A 19204-nucleotide genomic window follows, 5' to 3' on the forward strand; every position below is an offset into this window, starting at 1 on the left:
TCTGCTTCCTCTCTCTCGCCCATTCCCACGTTGTACTGTAAGAAATTAATTGCTCAGAGTTACCACCCCCGGACTGTGAGGCCCCAGGGGAGGAAGATCCTTTATCCCTGTGTCCCCAGGTCCTAGCAGAGTGCTAGGCATACAGTAGGTGCTCAATAAATACTGTAGGGATAAAATGATGGTAAACTGGAGGGGGTGTGAGAAGGGCCTCAGAGTCAGGGGACTGATGACTCTGCAGTGGCCAATCCACAGCGGGAGGCCTGCAGGGAAGCCCTGTGCCCCGCGCCCACCACAGGATGTTCCAGACCACGGCAGGGTCTCACCTGAAAGATGGGGTACTTCACGTAACCGATCTCTATGCAGGTGCTGTCATTTGTTGGCTTGCTGGACAGGAGTGCTTTGAACCTGAACAAGGATACAAGAAGGGAGATAAAAAGACCCACAAACACATCTGTAGTTTGTGAGAAACTCCACTCTCTGATGAGAGAGACATGTAAAACCCTGTATTCCCCCACTTAGCACTACATCAGCGACACGGCCCACAGACACCCTAAAGCGACCGTCACCCCAGTATGATGCCATACTTCAATTTGAATTATTTTTTAGAATTTTTTTTTTAAAGATTTTATTTATTTATTTGACAGAGGGAGACATAGTGAGAGAAGAAACACAAGCAGGGGTGTGGGAGAGAGGGAGAAGCAGGCTTCCCACAGAGCAGGGAGCCTAATGTGGGGCTGGATCCCAGGACCCTGGGATGACCTGAGCTGAAGGCAGATGTTTAATGACTGAGCCACCCAGGTGCCCCTATTTAAAGTTTTTTATTTAAGTAACCTCCCTGCCCAATGCGGGGCTCCAACTTACCACCCCGAGATCTAGAGTAGCATGCTCTTCTGACGTGAGCCAGCCAGGTGCCCTCAAACCATCTTTTTAAATTTAAAGTTTTTTTTTTTTTTTTTTTTTTTTTTTTTTTTCTTTTTTAAAGATTTTATTTGTTTATTTGACAGAGAGAGAGCACAAGTAAGCAGAGCAATAGGCAGAGGGAGAGAGAGAAGCAGGCTCTCTGCTGAGCGGGGAGCCAGCCTTATGTGGGGTTCGATCCCAGGACCCTGGAATCATGACCTGAGCCGAAGGCAGTTGCTTAACCAACTAAGCCACCCAGGTGCCCCTAAATTTAAAGTTTTAACTTCAGGGGCACCTGGCTGGCTCAGTTGGAAGAGTTTGCGACTCTTGATCTCAGGGTGCTGAGTTCGAGACCCACACTGGGTGGAGAGATTCCAAAAAAAAAGTGGTTTGAACTGCTATTTCTCATACAGGTGATTGGAACAGAATGAATACCGTTTGAAAACCCACCTGTCCCTCCTGCAGGACCCATCACAAGGCTGGGTCCTTCATGGGGTCCCTCCTGGGCGCAGGCTTCACGTCCCTCTGGGGCTCACGGAGCGCCCCGCCTCCTGTGAGCTCTACCCCCCACACCATCTTTGCCCCAGGAGGGCAGGGACTCTGCCTTCCTGACCCTGTGGCATCCCCAGAACCCATGCCAGCCTGGATCTGAGGCATCATAGGTAATTAATCATCTGTGGCCTAACGACCTCCCTACGGATGACTTTCTTACTGGGTTTTAGATGTGCTTCCCTGTGATCGACAGAACTGTAGGCTCCAAGTGGGTACAGACCCAGGCCACGGAACATACTCGTACACATTAAGGACGAAGCTAAGCTATGTCTCTTTTCTTTCCTTTTTTTTTTTTTTTTTTTTTTAAAGATTTTATTCATTTATTTGACAGAGAGAGAGACACTGAGAGAGGGAACACAGGGGGAGCCGGAGAGGGGGAAGCAGGCTTTGCGCTGAGCAGGGAGCCCGATATGGGGCTCAATCCCAGGTCCCCAGGATCATGACCTGAGCCGAAGGCAGATGCTCAATGACTGAGCTACCCAGGTGCCCCTGTGTCTCTTTTCTTAAACTTTTAATTTTGAAATAATGGTATATTTGCAGAAAAGGTATAAAGACAGTACAGAGCTCCTACAGGCCCTCCACCCAGCTTCTCCTGATGTTAGCATCCTACAGATCCATGGTGTCAAAACCAAGACATGAACATTGGGACAACATCTCTTCTGCTTTTATATGCATCATAGCCGAAAACCAAGTAAGGCACAACGCATTTTTCTCATGTTGGCAAAGCAGACATCTGGGGCTAGTTTTCAGCTTTGGGGGGAGGCAGTGGGAGACCAGGGGAGCCTGGGAAGTACTGGTCACACGCATTCATCAGCAAACATCCTGGAAATGGGCACCCAGTATCCTCACCTCGGCCTCCTTATCCGGCATCTCCTTCTCCTCTGTGCGCCCTCACTGATCCCAGTTCAGGTCTTTGGATAATGTGGTTCTAAATGGTCAACTCATTTCAACTCAAAGCGGAAGGACTAAGGGCCATAGCAAAGTTGGCAGGGAGAGGGCCAGGCTGTTGTCAGCTCCATAGTCAGAGGGAAAAGTCCAGTTCAAGACCTGTGCATTTCGGGTGGCTCATGCCAGAGTTCTGGGATATTTGGAGAGCAGACATGAGACGTTTCAGGCTGGAACCGCGTGAGGGCACTGGGCCGGGGGAGCTAAAATCCAATCCACACTCTGTTCCAAAGCTTGGTGCCCAGAAGAACAGGTGCCCTTGCCTGAGTCACACAAAGGCGCTGCTGTTTATGCTAGTGGCTGCTCTGTACTTTAAAAATCGTGTTAAAAAACACATAATAGAAAATGACCATTGGGGCACCTGAGTGGCTCAGTGGGTTAAAGCCTCTGCCTTCAGCTCAGGTCATGATCCCAGGGTCCTGGGATCGAGGCCCGCATTGGGTTCTCTGTTCAGCGGGGAGCCTGCTTCTTCCTCTCTCTCTGCCTGCCTCTCTGCCTACTTGTGATCTCTATCAAATAAATAAATAAAATCTTAAAAAAAAAGAAAAATGACTATCTTAACCATTTAAAGCATACAGAAATGTTAAGTATATTCACTCTGTTGTGCAACCAATCTCCAGAACCTACTGTGTACCCAATTAAACAACAACTCCCCCTTCCTCCCCTGCTCCCAGCCCCCAGCCCCGGGCCGCCAGCATCCCACTTTCAGTCCCCATGAAGCAGACCACTCTAGGTACTACTTGTAAATGGAATCCTACAGTATTCATCTTTTCATGACTGGCTTCTTTCTTTGCATAATGTCCCCAAAGTTCATCATGCTGTAGCATTTGTCAAAACTGCCTTCCTTTTTAAGGCTAAATAAAATACGTATATCCCACACTTCGTGTATCCGTTCATCTACTGATGGACATTTGGGTGGCTTCTACCTTTTGGCCACTGTGAAGGTTGTTGCTGTGAGCGCGGGTGCACGAGTGCCCTCTGCTCTTGAACTCTTGGTTTGGAAAAGATCATCTTCCCATCCAGGGAAAGTACCACCAAAATTGAATTTCAGAGAACGGTAACAGCAACGGCCAAACTCCTGATTCAGCTGCTTTTGAAGCTGACAGTACGTACCTGGGAGAGGCCGTGAATAACAACACTTTGTGAGCATAGAACGGTCTTCCTTCTACCAGAAAGGTAACATCGGACATTTCTTTATTGTTCAGAAAATGAGGATCTAGAACAGGAAGGGGGAAAGGGTTGCTTTAGTGAAAGAAGGGTGACATTTCCATTCCTCTTCTGGAAAGTGCCAAGAAGAGCGAACGGGGAAACCATGGGGATATGGTATTCATTGGCGAGACAGTGACCCAAAAGAGGACAGACAGAAACAATCACAGGAACACTCAAATTACTGAAATTCAGTCTTGCATAGGAAATCATAGCTGATTTGTGATTAAAAGTAGTATTTCCTCAGAAGAGACTCACCCCAAGCCCCATGCAGGTGACTTCCAGATGTGAAAGTTATGCCCACCTTGCCCGTTAAGAATGCCACCCCCCACCTTTGCTCCTCCTTCTAGGGCTCAGCGCTCTCCCTGCCTGATGGAAAAGGGGTTTTCAGGTGATTCGAAATCCAAGCCCTTCTCTGCCAGAGTCAGAGTCACTCGAACCAGTTCCCGGCTCTCGTCTCCCACAATAACAAAGAGGGTAGAGCCGCTGCTTACTGAGCCCTTAGGACGTGCCAGGCACTGTGCAAGCTGGCAGGCACATGCGCCAATGCACTCGGTCCCGGGAGGCAGGGACCCCTGTCCGTTGTGCAGCACGGGCGCACAGACGTTTAAGCCAGTGACAGGTGGAGGAGCCAGGATTTGAACTCGGGCATTCAAATTGGAGCGCCTGCCTTGTTCAGCACTAGGATTCCTCCCGCCCTCCCTACTCTGCCCCGATCTGCCTGTCATTTGAGCCACAGAGACCCACAGCTCCTGAAGGTGCCAGTCTGTCCACTCCTTGGGGCTTCTGCCGCTTGGGAACATCCAGTAACACCCCTAACCCTGACTGGGTGCCACCCCGCTCGGGTCCTAAGTCAGTCTGGACCCAGGTTCAAGGGGAAGGTGGGTCTAACCGCTGGTGGGGCTTCCTCTCAGTTCACCCACCCTGAGCTCACCTGGGCTGCGCTGCCCTAGGGAGGACCTTTAGAGGACTCTAAATGGAAGATGACTTTTCTGGGGGTTTCTGCATCCAAGTTCTGAGTCTGAGGATGTGCTGCGTTCTCAGCTCATGGGAAGAAGATTCTTTCTGCAAAATGTGCCTTGCCCGGTGCCTCTGGTCCCGTGAATGGCACCACCATCTACCCACCGCCCAAGCCAGGGATTCGAAGGCAACAGGACACCTTCCTCTCCTGGGCTTAGCCAGACCGAGTCTATCACAAACACTGGCTTCTCTTCCTCCTAAGTGTTTCTCGATTCCCCTGTTTCTGTCCACCCCCAATGCCGCAGCTCCCCCAGGGCCACACGGTCTCTTGTCTGGGCACCGGTGGGAGCCTCTGTTGGTCCCTGCCTCCGCTCCCGGCCCCTCAACCTGATGGTCCACCTCACCACAGGCATCCTTCCTAAAGGCAGATTTGATCACACCCCTCCTCTGCTCTAAACCTTTCCATAGCTCCCCAGAGCTCCCAGGAGAAAGTCCCAACTTCCTGACGAGGCTCCTGGTGATGGGGCTTCTGTTGCCTTCTCTGGCTTCATCCTGGTCACATCCCCGTCAACCAGCATGCATGCTGAGCCACACCAGTGCTAAACACTCTCCCCTCTGGCCCTTTCCCTGCTGTTCCTTCTACTCAGAACACTCTTCCATCCCCTTCCAAACCCCGTTCACCCCAATGTGGTCTTCAAGCATCAGTGCAGACACCTTCCATTAGTAAGCCTTGCCTGATTCCCCGCCCTCCCCAGATGGACCAAGCATGCCCTACCTGTGCTCTCACAGTGCCTGTATGCCCCCTGGGTGGGTTCTGAAGCCAGAAATCTCAGCTGTGTGACCTTGGGCAAGCTATTTAACCTTTCTGAGCCTCTGTCTCCCCTTCTGTTTAATGGGAATGGTAATACCCATTGTGCATCTACATCCGAGTTTCTGTGAGTATCACATGAACTTCTGCAAAGTACATAGCAACATGGCGGACACACAGTACTCATGACCCTTGTTCCACAGTCTTGTTCTGAGAGCCTGTGGAGGACATCAGGCCTCTTCTTAGTTGGAGGACCTGCTTGTTGCTGGGCCCTTCTCCAGGGCTTAAAGTGCTATGCTGAAATGAAACTCCTGCTGCTTCCTTTGGCTGGGTTTAGGCTGGGGCTTTAGACCAATCCCCTGCATTCCTGGGGGCCATGATGCCAGTCATTGGGCCCCCCCGACAGTAGTACCTTGGACCCCTGGCCTGGCCCCACTTTGCCCAGAACCTGCTGTAACTTGGAGCCAGAATTTGGATTCCTGGCGACCCTTCTCTTCCAGCCTTCGAAGGGGAGGTGGCCCCTCAGCCCCCGTGTGGCCCCAGAAGGTGGCTCTCCATTCACATTTCTGTTGCTACATATAGCTACCTCACTTCTTCCCATTAAAAAAACTTGAAACTTAGAACGTATCAAAAAAGCATAAAACAGTCAAAATCACTTATAATCCCGCTATCATTAGGTATTTTTTTAAAAAACTCACATACTTCTGAACAGCCCAGATGAAGAGAAAGGAGGCTGCCAGAGACGTCCTCAGAGTTGACTAAAATTCACTTCTCCACTTCCTTTAAACACTAGAAGTTTGGAGTGACATTCTCCTGAGCAACCACCCCCTCTCACTCCCACTGCACCTCCAACCAGCCCCCACTCCTGTTTCCCAAATTACTCATGTCTCCTACCTGTGGTTCTTTTAACCCTTCTCTCCCAGAATTCACTGGGAGGGCAAGAGGACAACGCAGTCACAGAAAAATCAGGCATCAGTGGGCTACAGTCCCCACCACTCCCTACTGTCTTATAGGGAACCCATTTCACTCACTTATATGGCCTCCTGGCTCTTCGAAATTCCAGTCTGGGACCCTAGTCATGAATCACACCTATCTTGCCTTTAAAGCAGGTCTCTAAAGGGCCACTGTTTGGCGACTTTCAGTCATCCTAGCTGGAAATGGTCTACTGAAGAGGGAAGCCCTACGTTTTCCATCGTGCACTTACTCATAATTTTATTCTTCCCTCTTTCTCCTACACAGTAAGCTTTGAGCCTCTCAGGCCTGCCTGTCTTCTCGCAGTGCTAACCCCTGAAATTCTAGTGGTTGGCTTGAAAACGAGGCCCTTTTAATTGCGGGTGAAGGAAAGCTCAGCAAATTCAGGAGGAAAAAAATGTTCCCTCCTCGCCTATAACTACAGGAAAGCAGATTTTATGCTGTGTCATTGAATGGCCCCTGCAAAGGCTGGCTCTAACAAGGGTATCTTGTAAAGGCACCGAGATGTCAGACAGGATTGCCACGGCCTGGGAGCGTAACAAAACATCAGTCTCTGAAGTCTGTTAATATGATTGGTCTTTGCAATGCGTTGCCCTGATAACATTTTAATTAACACCTGCTTTCTATAAGGTGGAAATATTTGTGGTTTTGGTACATTGTCCCCAACGGGCATAAAGGAAAACACACAAGATTTGACTTGGTTACTAACTTTTTTGTTTTAGCAAAAAGTGGTATCGTTTACATTAGCAAGTTCTTCAGGACTTTTCACTAATTTTAACTAGCGCACCTGTTCCAAACGTAATGGTCTTGTTGAAGAATCGCATTTTCAGATGCTCCCATCTCTCAAAGGCTTCCCAGTCTTTACAGGAAAAGTTCACAGGAAGTAGGAAAGTCCCCAACCTTCCCTGGAAAAGGCATTCTTTATCTTTCATATTTTATCATTTCCCAGGCAGCGAGGAGAAAGGCCCCTGCAGCAGGAGCCTCGTATATCAGGCTTCAAGGCAGCCAAGCATTGCTTTGCTTTTTTTTCAGACTGATCGGCCAGCTTACGGCAGCCCCAGGATCCTCTGAATGAAATCAGTGCCCGATGAAAGGGTTCTTCTGGAAAATTCCAGAAGCTGGGACTGCTAGGCTGGGGCCAGCCCCATGCCATGTCCAAGCAGAACAAACAGGGATTACTGCTACTCGGATGGGATCTCAGAGTGATCCGTCTCCTCAGCTCGAGTACACTGTGTGTGTGTGTGTGTGTGTGCATGGGAGCACTTGTTTCCTCTCCTCCTCGGTCCGTGCAGAGGGACTCCATTAGAGGAACACTGCTGGCCTGTCACTGTCCCCTGCTTGTTCCTCCTCAGGGAGGAATGGGGACTTCTTAGAGGAGAGGGTGAGGACGGGGCTGGGGGAGAGCTGCCCGCACAGCTCAGCCTTCCTTCAGAATGGGGAAACCACCTGTGCAGGAAGTGCACGGGCCCAGGGTCTGTCTGTCTGTCTGTCTATCTCTGTGGGATGAAGTCCTTCAGTTAGAGGGACGAGGTATTGGCCAGTCTCCTTCTCCACATTTCCAAGGTGTAGTCTCCAGCTATCCTGTGATCACTGGTACCACGATCTCTACCTGCCGGACTCCTGTATCCATCCTCCGTGCCCTCCAGCACCGCCTAAGATTCTCTAGGGGACTTTGCTACCTCTGTGGGCTCCAACCACAATGCCACTCACCCAGGCGCGAGGTCTGCTTGCGCTTGATCTCCGTGAGCTTGGGGATGGGGTAGGGCCCGTAGCAGTGGGTGAAGATGACGCACAGCTGCTGGCTGATGACCTCGTTCTGCAGCAAAGAAAGAAAAGTTCACGCTGCTGGGCCCTGCACGGCCTCATCCAAGCTGTCAGCAGGAATGCCTGCCTCCCAGGCGAGAGGGGCCCGAAACTTCTGGCAGGTTCTAAGGCCCCCCACCTCCCCTTCGCCCCCTCCACCAGGCCTCACACACTCAGTGTGTTTCGCAAGCCCTGCATTTGCTTGCTGTGTTGGACTGTTGTCTGTTTCTGGTCTGTTCACTGGCGAGAGCTTACTTTGTAATTAAATCCTTCTCCCTCACTCCAATCAGTTACCACCCATCGGAAAGCAAGTTTCACAGCTCGCAGAGTAGAAAATAAGTTTTTACCCCAAACACACCTTGATCAATACTTTGTAGTGCTAGAAGCAGCGAATTATCCTGAAAGCAGCAGCAGGAAGCCCTTGTGATCCCATGACTGCTCTCTGATACCCAGACACAAATGCTCCTGATTCAGCTTTCTTAGGAATGTGATTTTGGTGCTGAGGCATATCCGGATCCAGGAATGCTCAGCTGAATCACTTGCTCCAAATAAAGGGGGGAAACAAGTCCTGTGGTACAGAGCGACAGCTGCCTCTGATCGCCCAGGAACAAAGGAGCCCGTTTCTCACTGCCCCGTGTCCTTCATGCTTTTGCCTCTCCCCGCTGGGCCCCGCTGCTGATCATTAATCTGCCTTCATCTGCAGGTGCGTGGGAGGGAAGCCACGAATCACGGCATCTGATGCTTTTTACTGGGTGAAGGGGGTTGAAACCAGGGGCTGAAAATGGGGGTGAAGTAGAAAGGCATTTACAATATATTACGGAAAGTAGGTTACAACACAGTGTGTACCGTGTATTTTTGGAAATAAAACCCTCTACACATATATACTCAGATTGACAGGTACAGAAAACATCTGGAAGAGTAGGGTTGCCCCCTTTGGGTGGGCTCACGATGTTTTCCCTTTTCAGTTTTATCGGCATTTTCTACGACCACGCACAATAAATTTTTTTATTTTTTTAAAAAGATGGGTTTGGAGCAACTGATGACGTCCGTGGTTTGAGATATTCTTGAACCTGTTTCATCGTGCTCCCGAAGCAGGATACAGCTCGACACATGAAAAGAGAATCGACCGTTTGATTAAAGACACCACGATGCCAGGGGCGTGATCCACACAGGTGCCTACAGGGATGCAGTCAATATTGGACAAAGGAATTCTGCTTTCAAAGATGACGTCTTAGGACCAAAAGGTGTTAAACGCTCCTCTCGACATCCACAAAGCGATCGCCTGTCTCATGGCTTCCTGTGGTTTCTCAAAGTGTGGTCCCTGGACCAGCAGCATCAGCATCACCTGGAGTCTTTGGAAATGCAAATTCTCTGGTCCCATTCCAGACCTTCTGACTGAGAAACACTGGGGGCAGGGCCCAGCAATCTTGATTTGAACAAGTGTCCTGGTGATTCTGGGGCTCTCTTGGGTTTGACCTGAGCTACAGCTGTACATTTGCTTCCCCTGGCCTTAAGCCTGTGCCTCAAGATGGGTTCCAGAGACCACCAGCAGCGAAGAGGCCTGGGAGCCTGTCAGAAAGGCAGATGAGCACCCCAGGCCCACTGAGTCAGGATCCATGATACCGAGCTCTGCCCATAATTCCCAGGCACACTAAGGTTTGAGAACTGCCGCGCACTGGGCACAACTATGGCCCCCCCGGAGACTGTAGTCCCCGAATCCCTGGCACTGAGAATACCGTGAGATAGCACGCCTGCAAATGTGTTCCATTACAGGGCAAAAGGGGCTCCATGAGGGTAATTAAGGTTACTAACTAAGGTTTCAATTGACCTTAAAGTAAGTATATTATTCTGGATTATCCGGGCAGGCCCACTGCAATCACAAGAAGCCCTTAAAATTAGAGGCAGAAGAGGATTCAGAAGGGATGGGGGAGAAGAGGAAGTCAAGGGATTTGAAGCCTGAGAAGGACTTGATGTGCTGTCGCTGGTTTCCAGATGGAAGGGACCCCATGGCAAGCTTGAGTGGGGGAGTGCGGGCAACAACTCTGCGAGAGAAATGGGACCCCCAGTGGCAGGCAGCAAGGAAGTGGGGCCTTAGTCTTACAACCACCAGGAAGTCAATTCTACCCAAACCTGAATGAGCTTGCAGGAGCATTCTTCCTTGCAGCTTCTGGAAAGGAACACAGCCCTGTGGACACCTTGACTTCAGGTCTCCGTGAGACCCTAAGCAGGGAGGGCAGCGAGATACTGTGTCTGGTTTCTGTGGAAACCACAGAAAAACAAGCAAGTGTCTAACCACCTCGGGTAATGGAATGAAGGAAGATGTACTTCCTGGACTTGGTGGCCTGTGGTCAATGTTGGCAGTGAACACTCAGGTTGAGAGTGTGTGCCCTTAATGTGGTGGGAATGGCACTTGACCTCTGTAGTCCTCTGCTCTAAACCCACAACCTCTGTCTAACAGCAAGAAAAACATCCCCTCTTCCAGGAGAGGGCATCCTTTATGGTATATTTGATTAGGACTCCTCAAAATTTGTCAAGGTCACCAAAAAACGAGTCTTTTTAGAAGTGGTCTTGGCCAAGAGGAGTAATGTGGTGTTCTGGATGGGATCCTGGAGCAGGAGAAGACAATAGACAAACACTAAGGAAATAGGAATAAAGTATGGAATAATGTCTCAGTGTTGGCTCATTCATTAAAACAAATGTACCACGCCACTGTAAGATGTTAATAATAAGGGAATGTGGGTGAGGGGTTGTGTGGGGACCCCTGTGCTGTCTTTTCAATTTTTCTGTAAAGCTAAAGCCATTCTAAAAAATGAAGTCTATTATTGGTGAAATAAACCCCCCTACCCCCTGAGGAAAGAGGATGATTATGATGAAAGTATTAGAAGTTCAGGAGAAAGAGAAAGAGGAAGAGTCAAGGGTCAAAGTGGACACTGGCCATTCCCTGGGCTTTAGTCACATATTCCCTAAAGTTCTCATGAATGTGAACATCACACCATGTGCTAAGCCATGTAGCCATTCATGCGGTAATTCTTTCTTCGACTATTGACTGGGCATCTGCTAAGCGCTGGACACCACGTGAAGGTTGATGGTGACGCTCCCAAGGTCAGGACCCAAAATGCTGCTTTTCTCAAGGCTTTCAGGCCACCTCTCTTTCAGACACCAGCCCCCCGCAAGAGAAAACTCCCCCCTCTATCCTTGACTTCCTCTGGGTTTGTTGAGGTGTCTGCTCTGTGCCCTTTCCTGTTCCTTTCCTCCAGGTAGAGGGGTTGTTGGTCTCATTCCCTCTAGTTCCCCAGCACCCAAATGAATCACAACCCCAGGAGGGCTCCTCCGAGCAAGAAGGGGTGCTGTAATTAGTATCAGTTAATAGCTTCAGTGGGGAGAGACCCGCTGAGTTAGATGGTCAGTTTGGGGTATCTGTTGGGTTTGGTTAACTCTGGCCTCCAACTGGAAGGCAGCAGAACGGAGGTGTGGGTAGGTGGGGTAGGTGTGCTGGGAAGATACTTATACTCTCCTCTGAGTTGTACATTTAAGAGAAGTACTTTGAGGCGAAGGCGTGGGCTGGATGGGTGGACGTCTGGCTAAGCTGAGTACATGGCACCTGGTTAGCGGTGGTTACTGGTATGCTGCTAGGGACCAGCCATTCAGGTCTCTCATGGAAAATGCTGGGTGTGCACATTGTGTGAACTTGAGACTTGAGGACTCAGAACCATGTGGCTCCATAGAATGAAAGGGGAGTGAAGTGAAGTTCTTAATGTCACGGTTGGTAGGCAATGCCTGAGAGGGGCACCTGTGAATTTGGGGATGACATCTTTCCTCTCTTAGACCCTCACTTCTCTCCTAAGGAGACACCAAAACATTTTCTTTTCTTCAGAAAGGAATGCTGGGATTGATCCCCAAGTGCCTTTTTAGGGGAATTAGGCAGGGGTTCTACACAGTGGTAAAACATGGGGCAGTGGGGCCAGATGGGGTTGGGTGCCAATTCTGGCTCCTTGTTCACTAGCTCTGTGACCTTAGGAAAGTTACTCAGCTTTTCCGGGTCTTGGCATCCTCTTCCAAAGTGGATTAAAAATATCTGCTTGCTGAGGTTGGTAGGAGAACTAAAAAGGATCAGATCACAGCGTACCATTAGACTGAACCAAAGGAAAGTGCCGAGATTTGACCATTTTTGTAACCCCTCAAACGAACAGCAATTTCCTACAATTCAAACCAATCTCTCTTTTTCTAGATTCTAAAATGTCATACAATTATTGGCAGCTTTTAGGGAGAGAAAAAAAAAAGACCTCACTGCATTAAATACACACATCTGTTTTCAAAGACCCATTTCAAATTGTGAAATGCTAAAAGGTGAAAAAAGCCACATCTCAAAATCAGGAGATGCTGGAAATACTGTTACTTTCAGGGGGACAATGGCAGTGAGTTCTCTGCCTCAGTCCCTTGTCAACAGTGGTTTGTCCCTAGACGGGCCCTCCCTTGTGGGATGTGCTGGGCTGACCTGTAAGCAATGGGCCTCTCTCTGCTCGAACACACCCAGAAAAAGTATGGGAAGGGCACCAAAGAGATGGGAGGGCCACCAGAGTTCCCTGAGGTCAGCCAGAGTCCCATGTCTGTCACTGGAATTGTGTACAAAATGAAATTGAACACACAATAAAGTGCTTTTAAATAGTCACCTGTGTATTTTGATATGTCCCCTCTATTCACGGCAAGTGATGCAGACTTTCTTGTTTATGGTAGTACTTTAACATTTCCTTTCTAAATGCATTTAACAGATGATAAGTTGATGTAAAGGAAAATATCAAACAAATAATAACCCGTGACAGTACCTTTTAGTAATAAAAGGGAAATCAGACATTCTCAGATGAAGGAAAACTTAGAGAATGTGTCACCAGGAGAATTCCCCTAGAAGAATGGTTAAAGAAATTTCCCTAAATTGAAAGGAAGGGATAAAACAGTAAGCTTGGAACCTCAGGAAGGAAGAAAGAACATGGTAAACAAGAATATGGGTAAGCATAATAGCCTTCTTTCTCCTCTTGAGTTTCCTAATTACATTTGATTGTTGGTACAAAAATTGTAACACTGTCTGATGTGGCTCTAAATGTGGGTAGAGGAAATATTTAAAGACGATTATGTCATAAGTGGGGGAGGGTAAATGGGCATAAAGGGAGGCAAGGTTCTTTATTTCACTTGAACTAGTAAAAAGATGGTACCAGTAGAATGTGCTGTTACATATATATAATGGAATACTGCAAGCAACCACTAGAAAAGCGATATGAGACTATACAAAAGCTACCAAAAAAATTACAGACAAATAAAAATGGAATTCAAAAATATGTTCAAGTAGCCCACAGGAAGGCAGGGAAAAGAAAACCTAAGGCAGAGAAACCAAACAGAAAACAAAAAATAAGATGGCAGACATAAGCCCTAAAATATCAAAAAATATAAATGGTCTAAATATACCAATTAAAAGACAGAGATTGGCAGAATGGATGAAGAGCTCAACTATATGTTGTTTACAGGAAATCACTTTTTAAAAAAATTTTTGTTTTTTATTAACATATAATGTATTTTTAGCCCCAGGGGAAGAAATCACTTTAAATATAATGAAAAAGGTAGGTTGAAATTAAGAGGGTAAAAAAAAAATATGCAAACCTTAATCAAAGAGAAGCAGGAGTGGCTATATTAATATCAGATAAAGTGGATTTCAGAGCAAAGAAAATGAACAGAAGCAGGGAGGAGCATTATTTAATGATAAAAGGGTTAATTCACCAAGAAGATATTGCAGCCCTAAATGTGTAGGCGCCCATGAACAGAGCTTATATGTGTCTTCTATGTGATTCTGAGAGAACTGATAGGAGAAACAGACAAATCCACAATTATAGTTGGAGACTTCAACACCCCTATCTGAACTGATAGCACAGGGAGAGAATCTGTAGGCTACGAAGACTCAACATCACCATCAACCAACAGAATTTTCCTGATGCTTATAGAACAGTCCACTTGACCATAGCAGAAAACAGTGTTTTCAAGTGTCGATGGAAGATATCACGATAGACCATACGTAGGGTTATAAAGCCAAACTCAAAAACTTAAAATGATCAAGTAATACAGAAGGTACTCTCTGACCCCAGTGGAGTCAAACTAGAAATCAATAACAGATAATAAGAAAATCTCCAAACATTTGGAAACTAAACAACACATGGCTAAATAATCCATAAGTTCAAAAAAAAAAAAAAAAAAAAAGAAGAAGAAGAAGTTCCAGGGGGAAATAAAAAAATAACACTGAACTGAATGAAAAATGAAAATAACATCAACATTTATGGTACACAGCCAGAGCAGTGTGGAGAAGGATATACACGGTATAAAATGCATATATAAGAGAAAAAGTCTCAAATCAGTAATCTAAGTTCCTATTCGAGAACCTGGAAAAAGAAAAACAAAATAAACCCAAAGCAAGCAAATAATAAAGGTAAGAGCAATAATCGACGGAGGTTAAAATAGAAAAATAGTAGAGAAAATAATGAAACACAGAGTGAATTCTTAGAAAAGACTGTCAAAGGAAAAAAAAAAGAACACATATTAACAGAATCAGGAATGAAACAAGGGCTAGCACAACAGACTACAGACGTCATAAGATAAGAAGGGGGATTATGAGGAACAACTCTACCCACATAAATCTGTCAACGCAGATGAAATGAACCAATTCCTCCCCAAAAAAGTACCCTAATGCATCCAATATTAAAGAGATCGCCTGAATAGCTGTATAGCTATTAAAGAAATTGAATTAATAGTTGAAAAAAACTCTCCCCCAAAGAAATCTTCAGGGTCAGATTGAAAAGGAAGAAATACAACTATCTTTATTTGCAGATGACATGATTATCTAAGGAGAGAATCCCAGTAGATCTACAAAAAATTCCTAGAATAAATGAATCCAGCAAGGTTGGAGAATACGAGATAAACATAGAGAAATCAATTGTATTTCTTTGTCCTAGCAATGAACACATGGACAAAAAATAAAAATATATACAATTGCTCAAAAAAGGGAGAAATACATTTAGATAAATCTAACAAAACACGACTTGTATGGTGCAAACTCCACAGTATTGATGAAAGAGATCAAAGATGATTGGGACGCCTGGGTGGCTCAGTTAAGTGGTGACTCTTGATAGCGGCTCAAGTCATGGTCTCAGGGTCGTGAGATGGAGCATTGCGTTGGGTTCCCCGCTCAGCAGGGAGTCTGCTTTAGGATTCTGCCTCATCCTCTGCCCCTCTCTCTGCCCTGCCCCCCCCAAATAAATAAATAAATCTCAGAAATCAAAGACAATCTAAGTACATGAAGAAATACAATTCATACACTGAAATATTTAATATAGCAAAGAGGTCAATTCTCACTGTATTGACCTAGAGGTTGAACGCAACGCCCATCCAAATTCCCACAGGATATGGTTGTTGTTTGATACAGTAAGTTTATTTTAAAATTTATATGGAGGGGTGCCTGGCTGGCTCAGTCAACGGAACATGTGACTTTTTATCTTCAGGTCGTGAATTCTGGACCCACACATCAAGGGTAGAGTTTAATTGGAAAAAAAAAAAAAAAACAAACCCAAAATTGATATGGAAAGCCAAAGAACAGGGCTAACATCATTTTTAAAAAGAAGAATAAAAAAATTAAAAAAAAGAAGAAAATGGAAAGAGTTAGTCTACCTAACTTCCAAATTTATTTTACAGCTACACTAATCAAGACGGTATGGTTAATGGTGGAGGGACAGACACAGATCAGTAGAGCAGAGTGGAGACCCCAGAAAGAGACCCACACGAATATGCCCAACTCCCTTTTGACAAACGTGCAAAAGTTATTCAATGAAGGAGAGACAGCCTGTCCAACAAGGGAAGCTAAGATACCATCCCTAGGCAAACCAACAAAAACACACAAAAACCAAAAACCTTGATGGAAGTCCCACACCTCATACAAAAATGAATGCAAAACGACTCCATAGAAAACATAAAACTAAAATTTCTAGGAAAAAATATGAGGAAATATTCATGATTTAGGGCAAGGCAAGGAGTTCTATTACTTGATGCCCAAAGTGAAATCTCCATTTAAAAAAAACACTGATCCATTAGATTTCCTCAAAATTAAAAGCTTTTGCTCTGTGAAAGACCCTGTCAAAAGGATTAAAAAAAAAGCTACCGAATGGGAGAAAATAGGTGCAGACCACCTATCTGACAAAAGATCTGTCTCACTCAAAATCAACAGCTAAAAAGCAGACAGCTTAATTAGAACACAGGCAAAGACACAAAGAGACATTTCACAGAAGAGGATGTACAGATGGCAAATAAGCACATGAAAATATGTTCAACACCACGAGCCATTTAGGGAAATGGAAATTAAAACCACGAGATGTCACTTGCACATCTATCAGAATGGCGAAAATAAAAAAAGAGCAGTAATGGCAAACTGTGAGGATGTAGAGAAATGGGCTCATTCCTACTTTGCTGGTGGGAATGTCAAACGGTACAGCCACTCTCCAAAACAGTTCAGCACTTTGTTTAAAAACAAATCACACAGGGGCGCCTGAGTGGCTCAGTGGGTTAAAGCCTCTGCCTTCAGCTCAGGTCATGATCCCAGGGTCCTGGAATCAAGCCCCACATCGGGCTCTCTGCTCAGCACGGGGCCTGCTACCCACCTACTGCCCCCCACCGCCGCCCGCCTGCCTCTCTGCTTACTTGTGATCTCTGTCTGTCAAATAAATAAATAAAATCTTTAAACAAAACAAAACAAACAAAAACCCCCAAATCACACAGCTAGCGCCATACAACCCAGCGATCACACTCCTGGACGTTTATCCCAGAGAGAGGAAGACATACATTTGGATGAAACCTTGTGCACGATTGTTTAGAAAAGCTATATTTGTAACAGCTTGAAACTGGAAACAATTCAGCTGTCCTTGACCTTTGGTGGGTGAGTGGGCACGCAAACCGTGGTATGTCTGTGCTACAGGGCACTGTTCAGCAATGACAAGAAACAAACTATGAATACATCCAACAACCCAAAGAATCTTCCGAGAATTGTGTTGAGTGAGAAAATCTCATTCTAAAAAGTCCTATACCGTATGATTCCACCGAAATTACATTCTTCTTCTTCTTCTTCTTCTTTTTTTTTTTGGAAAAGATTTAATTATTTATTTGATGTGGGGCTCAGTCTCATGACGCTGAGATTATGACCTGAGCCAACACCAAGAGTCGGATGCTTAACTGACCGCGCCACCCCAGCACCCCCAAAATTACATCCTTGAAATAAAATTAGAGAAATGGAGACCAGATTAGATGTTGCCAGGGGGTAAGAATGGGGTGGCGGCTGAAGGGAAATGGGTTTGGGCTGAGAGTACAACATGAGGGAATCCTGTGGGGGATGGAGATTTCTCTGTGTGTTGGCTGTATCACATCAATAACATGGTTGTGGTTTTTTACCATAGCCTAGTAAGATACTGCCAGTAGGGGAAACCGAGCAAAGGCTATATAGTAGTATATAAATTGCATGTGAATCTATAATCTCTAAATCAAAAGCTTAAAAAACTAAGATGTTTCAACTAAAAATTGAGAAAAAATAAAACTGCGTACAAATCACAAGAAAAAACCCCCCACAGATAAGGTCTTGTCTCTGAAACCTCCAGCGGTGATCTAGTCACCGCGTGTGGAAGGACACTACACTTTTCACCATGGAGAATGACTCCGTGCAATCTGATTTCTTCCTCTGATTCTTATTTGTCCCTTTGCATCAGTCACCTTGCTCTTTTTCCTGTCACCTCAGTATACCAAGCACGTTTCTGTTAAGAGCCTCAGCTCCCCACTTGGAATGCTTTTGCCCCCCAGACCTCTGCACAGCTGGAGCTTTTTCCTCACTTCAGTGGTTGTTCAAATGCTACCTTTTCAGGGAGACCTTCCTTATGCCTTGTCTACATTATGCCTTGCCTGACGACTCCCCCCTGCAGACACTGTATCAATGTATCCTGTATCACTGTATCACTGTTTCCTTGCTTATCAGGTGTCTGCCCCTCCCCTGGACAGAGCAAACCCCAGGAGAAAGAATGTGTCTGTCCCATCACCACTGCAGCATAGTCAGACCTGGTGACTGTGGAATGATTCAATGCCCTGGGGAGTTACGTGTGGGAGAAATGGACCAGGAACTTTCTTTAAACAGATGTATATTAAGAAATGGCTATATTGTTCTGTTCCTGGAAAATCTAGAGACGCTGAATTCCTTTGAAGGTAAAATTTAGAAGAGGGAGAAAAAAATAAACCCAACATACACACACCTGCAACCAGATTTCAAGTAATGTATGAATGAGCGCAAGGCAAAGATGGGAAGGCATATGCTTTACTTTATAGGACAGCTGGATTTCTGTGAGTTGACCAGAAAGTGAATTTATTTCTGGGATTTCTATCTCCTTATCCACTGTTTCTTATCCATCTGATAAAACCAGATACCTGTCCACACAGAACAATAGACGTGATGTGAACAGGACTCCTTTAACGAAGGAGAAGGAATAATGCCGGCCGGTTGTGTGATGTGTGGCTACCATCATCCTCCAATAGGTCGCAGGGGAGGGCAAGCTTTGTAGAGCTATCTCAACTCTTTTTCTGCCCCCATCTTTCTCCAGTCTTCTTTTGACCGTAAGGATATCACTCATGTTCTGGGAATGCTTGGCCTCACACCATAGCCATGGGAAATCAATCACCTCTTTCCTTCTACTGCCAATATACATAATGTGTAATACCCCACTTCACCAGTAGGGGTTGCCACTGAACCCCTATGAGAGCAAACCCAACTCTTCCTGAGTGCGCCATCCTTCCCAAGTGGTCTGCTCCTGACAATTTGTTGCTCCTGCCTCATCCCTGGGTCCCTCCACCCTTGAAGATCACTATGGCTGATGGGGAGCAGCCTCTAGTCCACATCTCCTGGCAAAGGCTCCTCCCTTCTTCCCCACAGCCCCGCCCCAGCCATCGGCTGTCCTTTACCGGGTAGTAGCTGAGTGGGGCATAAGGGGTCTGCTAGGGTGT

The 19204-nt window shown here is 46.3% G+C and overlaps 1 protein-coding gene across 4 annotated transcripts in view; it reads right to left on the reverse strand.

The window, feature by feature from the left end:
* BTBD11 (BTB domain containing 11) overlaps nucleotides 1-19204 on the reverse strand; it is a 289817-nt gene that overhangs the window by 16627 nt on the left and 253986 nt on the right. For all 4 annotated transcript variants that reach the window (XM_032346485.1, XM_032346484.1, XM_032346487.1 and 1 more), the window contains 3 exons: nucleotides 8054-8159; nucleotides 3511-3613; nucleotides 324-405 (listed from right to left, as the gene is read on the reverse strand). In XM_032346485.1, coding sequence (XP_032202376.1) covers nucleotides 324-405; nucleotides 3511-3613; nucleotides 8054-8159 — 291 coding nt within the window. The remainder of the gene's footprint in view (nucleotides 1-323; nucleotides 406-3510; nucleotides 3614-8053; nucleotides 8160-19204) is intronic.

This window comes from Mustela erminea, chromosome 6, assembly GCF_009829155.1.
Source record: "Mustela erminea isolate mMusErm1 chromosome 6, mMusErm1.Pri, whole genome shotgun sequence".
Lineage (NCBI taxonomy): Eukaryota > Metazoa > Chordata > Mammalia > Carnivora > Mustelidae > Mustela > Mustela erminea.